The 12,051-nt window shown below is 50.4% G+C and overlaps 1 protein-coding gene across 1 annotated transcript in view; it reads right to left on the bottom strand.

Annotated features, from left to right (window-relative positions):
* The window catches only part of LOC137361843 (solute carrier family 22 member 17-like), a gene marked incomplete at its 5' end in the record, with an annotated part of 358,561 nt that overhangs the window by 213,364 nt on the left and 133,146 nt on the right, over positions 1–12,051 (bottom strand). Inside the window, 3 exons of the mRNA XM_068026446.1 lie at positions 4,571–4,778; positions 10,047–10,144; positions 10,717–10,862. Of these exons, the coding sequence (XP_067882547.1) occupies positions 4,571–4,778; positions 10,047–10,144; positions 10,717–10,862 (452 nt within the window). The remainder of the gene's footprint in view (positions 1–4,570; positions 4,779–10,046; positions 10,145–10,716; positions 10,863–12,051) is intronic.

The raw sequence follows: 12,051 nt of genomic DNA on the forward strand, positions 1-12,051 counted from the left end.
GCACTGTGTACAGTTCAAGTCTCCATATCACACTGGGAGCACTGTGTACAGTTCCTGTCTCTATATCACACTCGGAGCACTGTGTACAGTTCCAGTCTCCATATCACACTCGGAGCACTGTGTACAATTCCTGTCTCTATATCACACTGGGCGCACTGTGTACAGTTCCTGTCTCCATATCACACTTGGAGCACTGTGTACAGTTCCAGTTTCCATATCACACTGGGAGCACTGTGTACAGTTCCTGTCTCCATATCACACTGGGAGCACTGTTCACAGTTCCAGTTTCCATATCACACTGGGAGCACTGTGTACAGTTCCTGTCTCTATATCACACTGGGAGCACTGTGTACAGTTCCTGTCTCCATATCACACTGGGAGCACTGTGTACAGTTCCTGTCTCTATATCACACTGGGAGCACTGTGTACAGTTCCTGTCTCTATATCACACTGGGAGCACTGTGTACAGTTCCTGTCTCTATATCACACTGGGCGCACTGTGTACAGTTCCTGTCTCCATATCACACTGGGAGCACTGTGTACAGTTCCAGTTTCCATATCACACTGGGAGCACTGTGTACAGTTCCTGTCTCTATATCACACTGGGAGCACTGTGTACAGTTCCTGTCTCCATATCACACTCTGAGCACTGTGTGCAGTTCCTGTCTCCATATCACACTGGGAGCACTGTGTACAGTTCCTGTCTCCATATCACACTCTGAGCACTGTGTACAGTTCCAGTCTCCATATCACACTCGGAACACTGTGTGCAGTTCCTGTCTCCATATCTAACTCGGAACACTGTGTGCAGTTCCTGTCTCCATATCACACTGGGAGCAGTGTGTACAGTTCCTGTCTCCATATCACACTGGGAGCACTGTGTACAGTTCCAGTTTCCATATCACACTGCGAGCACTGTGTACAGTTCCTGTCTCTATTTCACACTGGGAGCACTGTGTACAGTTCAAGTCTCCATATCACACTGGGAGCACTGTGTACAGTTCCAGTCTCCATATCACACTGGGAGCACTGTGTGCAGTTCCTGTTTCCATATCACACTCGGAGCACTGTGTACAGTTCCTGTCTCCATATCACACTCGGAACACTGTGTACATTTCCTGTCTCCATATCACACTGGGAGCACTGTGTACAGTTCCTGTCTCAATATCACACTCGGAACACTGTGTCCAGTTCAAGTCTCCATATCACACTGGGAGCACTGTGCACAGTTCCTGTCTCCATATCACACTGGGAGCACTGTGTACAGTTCCTGTCTCTATATCACACTCGGAGCACTGTGTACAGTTCCTGTCTCTATATCACACTTGGAGCACTGTGTACAGTTCCTGTCTCCATATCACACTGGGAGCACTGTGTACAGTTCCTGTCTCTATATCACACTCGGAACACTGTGTACAGTTCAAGTCTCCATATCACACTCGGAGCACTGTGTACAGTTCCAATCTCCGTATCACAATCGGAGCACTGTGTACATTTCCAGTCTCCGTATCACACTTGGAGATCGGTGTACAGTTCCAGTCTCCGTATCACACTCGGAACACTGTGTACAGTTCCTGTCTCCATATCACACTCGGAGCACTGTGTACATTTCCAGTCTCCGTATCACACTTGGAGATCGGTGTACAGTTCCAGTCTCCGTATCACACTCGGAACACTGTGTACAGTTCCTGTCTCCGTATCACAATCGGAGCACTGTATGCAGTTCCTGTCTCCGTATCACAATCGGAGCACTGTGTACAGTTCCAGTCTCCATATCACACTTGCAGCACTGTGTACAGTTCCAGTCTCCATATCACACTGGGAGCACTGTGTACAGTTCCTGTCTCCGTATCGCAATCGGAGCACTGTGTACAGTTCCAGTCTCCATATCACACTGGGAGCACTGTGTACAGTTCCAGTTTCCATATCACACTGGGAGCACTGTGTACAGTTCCAGTCTCCATATCACACTGGGAGCACTGTGTACAGTTCCTGTCTCCATATCACACTCGGAACACTGTGTACAGTTCCTGTCTCTATATCACACTCGGAACACTGTGTACAGTTCCTGTCTCCATATCACACTGGGAGCACTGTGTACAGTTCCAGTCTCTATACCACACTCGGAACACTGTGGACAGTTCCTGTCTCCATATCACACTTGGAGCACTGTGTACAGTTCCAGTTTCCATATCACACTGGGAGCACTGTGTACAGTTCCTGTCTCTATATCACACTGGGAGCACTGTGTACAGTTCCTGTCTCCATATCACACTGGGCGCACTGTGTACAGTTCCTGTCTCCATATCACACTGGGAGCACTGTGCACAGTTCCAGTTTCCATATCACACTGGGAGCACTGTGTACAGTTCCTGTCTCTATATCACACTGGGAGCACTGTGTACAGTTCCTGTCTCCATATCACACTGGGAGCACTGTGTACAGTTCCTGTCTCTATATCACACTGGGAGCACTGTGTACAATTCCTGTCTCTATATCACACTGGGAGCACTGTGTACAGTTCCTGTCTCTCTATCACACTGGGAGCACTGTGTACAGTTCCTGTCTCCATATCACACTGGGCGCACTGTGTACAGTTCCTGTCTCCATATCACACTCGGAACACTGTGTCCAGTTCAAGTCTCCATATCACACTGGGAGCACTGTGTACAGTTCCAGTCTCCATATCACACTTGGAGCACTGTTTACAGTTCTGGTCTCCATATCGCACTGTGTACAGTTCCTGTCTCCGTATCACAATCGGAGCACTGTGTACATTTCCTGTCTCTATATCACACTCGGAGCACTGTGTGCAGTTCCTGTCTCCGTATCACAATCGGAGCACTGTGTACAGTTCCAGTCTCCATATCACACTGGGAGCACTGTGTGCAGTTCCTGTCTCCGTATCGCAATCGGAGCACTGTGTACAGTTCCAGTCTCCATATCACACTGGGAGCACTGTGTGCAGTTCCGGTCTCCATATCACACTGGGAGCACTGTGTACAGTTCCAGTCTCCATATCACACTGGGAGCACTGTGTACAGTTCCTGTCTCCATATCACACTGGGAGCACTGTGTACAGTTCCTGTCTCCATATCACACTGGGAGCACTGTGTACAGTTCCAGTCTCCATATCACACTGGGAGCACTGTATACAGTTCCTGTCTCCATATCACACTGGGAGCACTGTGTACAGTTCCAGTCTCCATATCACACTCGGAGCACTGTGTACAGTTCCTGTCTCCGTATCACACTCGGAGCACTGTGTACAGTTCCAGTCTCCATATCACACTCAGAGCACTGTGTACAGTTCCTGTCTCCATATCACACTCGGAACACTGTGTACAGTTCCTGTCTCCATATCACACTTGGAGCTCGGTGTACAGTTCCAGTCTCCGTATCACACTCGTAACACTGTGTACAGTTCCTGTCTCCGTATCACAATCGGAGCACTGTGTACATTTCCTGTCTCTATATCACACTCGGAGCACTGTGTGCAGTTCCTGTCTCCGTATCACAATCGGAGCACTGTGTACAGTTCCAGTCTCCGTATCACACTCGTAACACTGTGTACAGTTCCTGTCTCCGTATCACAATCGGAGCACTGTGTACATTTCCTGTCTCTATATCACACTGGGAGCACTGTGTGCAGTTCCTGTCTCCGTATCGCAATTGGAGCACTGTGTACTGTTCCAGTCTCCATATCACACTGGGAGCACTGTGTACAGTTCCTGTCTCTATATCACACTGGGAGCACTGTATACAGTTCCTGTCTCCATATCACACTCGGAGCACTGTGTACAGTTCCTGTCTCCATATCACACTCGGAGCACTGTGTACAGGTCCAATATCTGTCGGCAGGGCTGGTAGATAGTTTGGTCAAGGTGGAAAACGGGATACTTTCCTTTCCTTGCTGATGCTCAGACTATAATATTGGGTCTGTTTGCTGGAACTGTCTAGAACACTAGTTGGGCCACAGCTAGAGTATTGAGTACAGTCTGTTCACAGTATTACAGGAAGAATATTATCACACATGAGAGGGTGATGAGGAGATTTACAGCGGACGTTGCCAGGAATGGGGAATTTTAACAATGAGGAATGATTGGATCGGCTGGGGTTACTTCACTTGGAGCAGAGGAGGCTGAGGGGAGAATTAATTGAGGTGTCGAAAATGATGAGGGGTCTAGATAGAGTGGAGAGGAAGGACCTATTTCCCTTAGCAGTGATGTTACTAACCAGGGGGCAGAGGTTTAAAGTAATTTGTCAAAGGATGAGAGGGGAGTTGAGTAATTGTATTTCACCCAGAGGGTGGGGATAGTTTGTGTCTCACTGCCTGAAAGGGTAGTCGAGGCAGAAACCCTCAACTCATTGATACAGACACTCCAATATGCACTTGAGGTGCAGTAACCTACAGCAGCTATGGAGCAGAGCTGGGAAGTGGCATTAGGCTGGAGGGCTCTTTTAGAGCCAGTGCACAGACGATGGGCCGAATGGCCTCATCCTGTACTGTAGAGGTGTTGTAATTCGGTGTAAAGAGAAATAGCCAGCGATATATCAGCAGGTGCATTACCTGCAAAGGATTCGTCCAGTTCCACAGGCTCCTGCTGCAGGAAGTGTCCATTCTTTTCCAAAATGAGCAGGAGAACAGTCTTGGCTTCGGAAATCTGATTGGAGGCTAGGAGCCAGCGAGGAGACTCGGGAAAAACTCGTGGACAGCTGTGTGGAGAGAGAGAAAGAGACGGGAATCCAGATGGAGATGTGGAGAGAGAGAGAGAGAGAGGGTGAGAGGGGGGAATCCAGACAGACGTGTGGAGAGAGAGAAAGAGACGGGAATCCAGATGGAGATGTGGAGAGAGAGAGAGAGAGAGAGAGGGTGAGAGGGGGGAATCCAGACAGACGTGTGGAGAGAGAGAAAGAGACGGGAATCCAGATGGAGATGTGGAGAGAGAGAGAGAGAGAGAGGGTGAGAGGGGGGAATCCAGACAGACGTGTGGAGAGAGAGAAAGAGACGGGAATCCAGATGGAGATGTGGAGAGAGAGAGAGAGAGAGAGGGTGAGAGAGGGGAATCCAGACAGACGTGTGGAGAGAGAGAAAGAGACGGGAATCCAGATGGAGATGTGGAGAGAGAGAGAGAGAGAGAGGGTGAGAGAGGGGAATCCAGACAGACGTGTGGAGAGAGAGAGAGAGAAACAGGAATCCAGATCTCTCTGTCTATCCCTCCGTCTCCACTCCCTCTATCTCTCTGCCCCTCCATCTACACTCCCTCTCTCTATCCCTCCATCTCCACTCCCTCTCTCTATCCCTCCATCTCCACTCCCTCTCTCTATCCCTCCATCTCCACTCCCTCTATCTCTCCATCCCTCCATCTCCACTCCCTCTATCTCTCTATCCCTCCATCTCCACTCCCTCTCCCTATCCCTCCATCTCCACTCCCTCTGTCTCTCTATCCCTCCATCTCCACTCCCTCTGTCTCTCTATCCCTCCATCTCCACTCCCTCTGTCTCTCTATCCCTGCATCTCCACTCCCTCTCTCTCTCTATCCCTCCATCTCCACTCCCTCTGTCTCTCTATCCCTCCATCTCCAGTCTCTCTGTCTCTCTATCCCTCCATCTCCGGTCTCTCTGTCTCTCTATCCCTCCATCTCCGGTCTCTCTATCCCTCCATCTCCGGTCTCTCTATCCCTCCATCTCCGGTCTCTCTATCCCTCCATCTCCGGTCTCTCTATCCCTCCATCTCCAGTCACTCTATCCCACCATCTCCACTCCCTCTGTCTCTCTATCCCTCAAACTCCACTCCCTCTCTCTCTCTCTATCCCTCCATCTCCACTCCCTCTGTCTCTCTATCCCTCCATCTCCACTCCCTCTGTCTCTCTATCCCTCCATCTCCAGTCTCTCTGTCTCTCTATCCCTCCATCTCCACTCCCTCTGTCTCTCTATCCCTCCATCTCACCTCCCTCTGTCTCTCTATCCCTCCATCTCCACTCCCTCTGTCTCTCTATCCCTCCATCTCCACTCCCTCTGTCTCTCTATCCCACCATCTCTATCCCTCCATCTCTCTATCCCACCATCTCTATCCCTCCATCTCCAGTCTCTGTCTCTCTATCCCTCCATCTCTATCCCTCCATCTCCAGTCTCTCTGTCTCTCTATCCCACCATCTCCACTCCCTCTGTCTCTCTATCCCTCCATCTCCATTACCTCTGTCTCTCTATCCCTCCATCTCCACTACCTCTGTCTCTCTATCCCTCCATCTCCACTCCCTCTGTCTCTCTATCCCTCCATCTCCACTCCCTCTGTCTCTCTATCCCTCCATCTCCACTCCCTCTGTCTCTCTATCCCACCATCTCTATCCCTCCATCTCCAGTCTCTGTCTCTCTATCCCTCCATCTCTATCCCTCCATCTCCAGTCTCTCTGTCTCACTATCCCACCATCTCCACTCGCTCTGTCTCTCTATCCCTCCATCTCCACTCCCTCTGTCTCTCTATCCCTCCATCTCCACTCCCTCTGTCTCTCTATCCCTCCATCTCCACTCCCTCTGTCTCTCTATCCCTCCATCTCCATCCCTCTATCTCTCTATCCCTCCATCTCTATCCCTCCATCTCCACTCCCTCTGTCTCTCTATCCCTCCATCTCCACTCCCTCTGTCTCTCTATCCCTCCATCTCCATTACCTCTGTCTCTCTATCCCTCCATCTCCAGTCTCTCTGTCTCTCTATCCCTCCATCTCCATTACCTCTGTCTCTCTATCCCTCCATCTCCAGTCTCTCTGTCTCTCAATCCCTCCATCTCCATTACCTCTGTCTCTCTATCCCTCCATCTCCAGTCTCTCTGTCTCTCTATCCCTCCATCTCCACTCCCTCTGTCGCTCTATCCCTCCATCTCTATCCCTCCATCTCCAGTCTCTCTGTCTATCTATCCCTCCATCTCCATTACCTCTATCTCACTATCCCACCATCTCCACTCCCTCTGTCTCCCTATCCCTCCATCTCAACTCCCTCTGTCTCTCCATCCCCCCATCTCTATCACTCCATCTCCACTCCCTCTTTCTCTCTATCCCTCCATCTCCACTCCCTCTGTCTCTCTATCCCTCCATCTCCATTACCTCTGTCTCTCTATCCCTCCATCTCCAGTCTCTCTGTCTCTCTATCCCTCCATCTCCACTCCCTCTGTCTCTCTATCCCTCCATCTCCACTCCCTCTGTCTCTCTATCCCTCCATCTCCACTCCCTCTGTCTCACTATCCCTCCATCTCCACTCCCTGTCGCTCTATCCCTCCATCTCCACTCCCTCTGTCTCTCTACCTCTCCATCTCTAGTCTCTCTGTCTCTCCATCCCTCCATCTCCACTCCCTCTGTCTCTCTGTCCCACCATCACCACTCCCTCTGTCTCTCTATCCCGCCATCTCCACTCCCTGTCTCTCTATCCCTCCATCTCTAGTCTCTCTGTCTCTCCATCCCTCCATCTCCAGTCTCTTTATTTCTCTATTCCTCCATCTCCCGTCTCTCTCTCTATCCCTCCATCTCTCGTCTCTCTGTCTCTCCATCCCTCCATCTCCACTCCCTCTCTCTCTCTATTCCTCCAACTCCAGTCTCTCTGTCTCTCTATCCCTCCATCTCCACTCCCTCTGTCTCTCTATCCCTCCATCTCCATCCCTCTGTCTCTCTATCCCTCCATCTCTATCCCTCCATCTCCACTCCCTCTGTCGCTCTATCCCTCCATCTCCACTCCCTCTGTCTCTCTATCCCTCCATCTCCACTCCCTCTGTCCCTCTATCACACTGGGAGCACTGTGTACAGTTCCTGTCTCCGTATCGCAATCGGAGCACTGTGTACAGTTCCAGTCTCCATATCACACTGGGAGCACTGTGTACAGTTCCAGTTTCCATATCACACTGGGAGCACTGTGTACAGTTCCAGTCTCCATATCACACTGGGAGCACTGTGTACAGTTCCTGTCTCCATATCACACTCGGAACACTGTGTACAGTTCCTGTCTCTATATCACACTCGGAACACTGTGTACAGTTCCTGTCTCCATATCACACTGGGAGCACTGTGTACAGTTCCAGTCTCTATACCACACTCGGAACACTGTGGACAGTTCCTGTCTCCATATCACACTTGGAGCACTGTGTACAGTTCCAGTTTCCATATCACACTGGGAGCACTGTGTACAGTTCCTGTCTCTATATCACACTGGGAGCACTGTGTACAGTTCCAGTTTCCATATCACACTGGGAGCACTGTGGACAGTTCCTGTCTCCATATCACACTTGGAGCACTGTGTACAGTTCCAGTTTCCATATCACACTGGGAGCACTGTGTACAGTTCCTGTCTCTATATCACACTGGGCGCACTGTGTACAGTTCCTGTCTCCATATCACACTGGGCGCACTGTGTACAGTTCCTGTCTCCATATCACACTGGGAGCACTGTGCACAGTTCCAGTTTCCATATCACACTGGGAGCACTGTGTACAGTTCCTGTCTCCATATCACACTGGGAGCACTGTGTACAGTTCCTGTCTCTATATCACACTGGGAGCACTGTGTACAATTCCTGTCTCTATATCACACTGGGAGCACTGTGTACAGTTCCTGTCTCTCTATCACACTGGGAGCACTGTGTACAGTTCCTGTCTCCATATCACACTGGGCGCACTGTGTACAGTTCCTGTCTCCATATCACACTCGGAACACTGTGTCCAGTTCAAGTCTCCATATCACACTGGGAGCACTGTGTACAGTTCCAGTCTCCATATCACACTTGGAGCACTGTTTACAGTTCTGGTCTCCATATCGCACTGTGTACAGTTCCTGTCTCCGTATCACAATCGGAGCACTGTGTACATTTCCTGTCTCTATATCACACTCGGAGCACTGTGTGCAGTTCCTGTCTCCGTATCACAATCGGAGCACTGTGTACAGTTCCAGTCTCCATATCACACTGGGAGCACTGTGTGCAGTTCCTGTCTCCGTATCGCAATCGGAGCACTGTGTACAGTTCCAGTCTCCATATCACACTGGGAGCACTGTGTGCAGTTCCTGTCTCCATATCACACTGGGAGCACTGTGTACAGTTCCAGTCTCCATATCACACTGGGAGCACTGTGTACAGTTCCTGTCTCCATATCACACTGGGAGCACTGTGTACAGTTCCTGTCTCCATATCACACTGGGAGCACTGTGTACAGTTCCAGTCTCCATATCACACTGGGAGCACTGTATACAGTTCCTGTCTCCATATCACACTGGGAGCACTGTGTACAGTTCCTGTCTCCGTATCACACTCGGAGCACTGTGTACAGTTCCAGTCTCCATATCACACTCAGAGCACTGTGTACAGTTCCTGTCTCCATATCACACTCGGAACACTGTGTACAGTTCCTGTCTCCATATCACACTTGGAGCACTGTGTACAGTTCCAGTCTCCATATCACACTTGGAGCTCGGTGTACAGTTCCAGTCTCCGTATCACACTCGTAACACTGTGTACAGTTCCTGTCTCCGTATCACAATCGGAGCACTGTGTACATTTCCTGTCTCTATATCACACTCGGAGCACTGTGTGCAGTTCCTGTCTCCGTATCACAATCGGAGCACTGTGTACAGTTCCAGTCTCCATATCACACTGGGAGCACTGTGTGCAGTTCCTGTCTCCGTATCGCAATCGGAGCACTGTGTACTGTTCCAGTCTCCATATCACACTGGGAGCACTGTGTACAGTTCCTGTCTCTATATCACACTGGGAGCACTGTATACAGTTCCTGTCTCTATATCACACTGGGAGCACTGTGTACAGTTCCAGTCTCCATATCACACTGGGAGCACTGTGTACAGTTCCAGTCTCCATATCACACTGGGAGCACTGTGTACAGTTCCTGTCTCCATATCACACTCTGAGCACTGTGTACAGTTCCTGTCTCCATATCACACTCGGAGCACTGTGTACAGTTCCTGTCTCCATATCACACTCGGAGCACTGTGTACAGGTCCAATATCTGTCGGCAGGGCTGGTAGATAGTTTGGTCAAGGTGGAAAACGGGATACTTTCCTTTCCTTGCTGATGCTCAGACTATAATATTGGGTCTGTTTGCTGGAACTGTCTAGAACACTAGTTGGGCCACAGCTAGAGTATTGAGTACAGTCTGTTCACAGTATTACAGGAAGAATATTATCACACATGAGAGGGTGATGAGGAGATTTACAGCGGACGTTGCCAGGAATGGGGAATTTTAACAATGAGGAATGATTGGATCGGCTGGGGTTACTTCACTTGGAGCAGAGGAGGCTGAGGGGAGAATTAATTGAGGTGTCGAAAATGATGAGGGGTCTAGATAGAGTGGAGAGGAAGGACCTATTTCCCTTAGCAGTGATGTTACTAACCAGGGGGCAGAGGTTTAAAGTAATTTGTCAAAGGATGAGAGGGGAGTTGAGTAATTGTATTTCACCCAGAGGGTGGGGATAGTTTGTGTCTCACTGCCTGAAAGGGTAGTCGAGGCAGAAACCCTCAACTCATTGATACAGACACTCCAATATGCACTTGAGGTGCAGTAACCTACAGCAGCTATGGAGCAGAGCTGGGAAGTGGCATTAGGCTGGAGGGCTCTTTTAGAGCCAGTGCACAGACGATGGGCCGAATGGCCTCATCCTGTACTGTAGAGGTGTTGTAATTCGGTGTAAAGAGAAATAGCCAGCGATATATCAGCAGGTGCATTACCTGCAAAGGATTCGTCCAGTTCCACAGGCTCCTGCTGCAGGAAGTGTCCATTCTTTTCCAAAATGAGCAGGAGAACAGTCTTGGCTTCGGAAATCTGATTGGAGGCTAGGAGCCAGCGAGGAGACTCGGGAAAAACTCGTGGACAGCTGTGTGGAGAGAGAGAAAGAGACGGGAATCCAGATGGAGATGTGGAGAGAGAGAGAGAGAGAGGGTGAGAGGGGGGAATCCAGACAGACGTGTGGAGAGAGAGAAAGAGACGGGAATCCAGATGGAGATGTGGAGAGAGGGTGAGAGGGGGGAATCCAGACAGACGTGTGGAGAGAGAGAAAGAGACGGGAATCCAGATGGAGATGTGGAGAGAGAGAGAGAGAGAGAGAGAGGGTGAGAGGGGGGAATCCAGACAGACGTGTGGAGAGAGAGAAAGAGACGGGAATCCAGATGGAGATGTGGAGAGAGAGAGAGAGAGAGAGAGGGTGAGAGGGGGGAATCCAGACAGACGTGTGGAGAGAGAGAAAGAGACGGGAATCCAGATGGAGATGTGGAGAGAGGGTGAGAGAGTGGAATCCAGACAGACGTGTGGAGAGAGAGAAAGAGACGGGAATCCAGATGGAGATGTGGAGAGAGGGAGAGAGAGAGGGTGAGAGGGGGGAATCCAGACAGACGTGTGGAGAGAGAGAAAGAGACGGGAATCCAGATGGAGATGTGGAGAGAGAGAGAGAGAGAGAGAGGGCGAGAGGGGGGAATCCAGACAGACGTGTGGAGAGAGAGAAAGAGACGGGAATCCAGATGGAGATGTGGAGAGAGAGAGAGAGAGAGAGGGTGAGAGAGGGGAATCCAGACAGACGTGTGGAGAGAGAGAGAGAGAAACAGGAATCCAGATCTCTCTGTCTATCCCTCCGTCTCCACTCCCTCTATCTCTCTGCCCCTCCATCTACACTCCCTCTCTCTATCCCTCCATCTCCACTCCCTCTCTCTATCCCTCCATCTCCACTCCCTCTCTCTATCCCTCCATCTCCACTCCCTCTATCTCTCCATCCCTCCATCTCCACTCCCTCTATCTCTCTATCCCTCCATCTCCACTCCCTCTATCTCTCTATCCCTCCATCTCCACTCCCTCTCCCTATCCCTCCATCTCCACTCCCTCTGTCTCTCTATCCCTCCATCTCCACTCCCTCTGTCTCTCTATCCCTCCATCTCCACTCCCTCTGTCTCTCTATCCCTGCATCTCCACTCCCTCTCTCTCTCTATCCCTCCATCTCCACTCCCTCTGTCTCTCTATCCCTCCATCTCCAGTCTCTCTGTCTCTCTATCCCTCCATCTCCGGTCTCTCTGTCT

Source organism: Heterodontus francisci, unplaced genomic scaffold, assembly GCF_036365525.1.
Source record: "Heterodontus francisci isolate sHetFra1 unplaced genomic scaffold, sHetFra1.hap1 HAP1_SCAFFOLD_813, whole genome shotgun sequence".
Lineage (NCBI taxonomy): Eukaryota > Metazoa > Chordata > Chondrichthyes > Heterodontiformes > Heterodontidae > Heterodontus > Heterodontus francisci.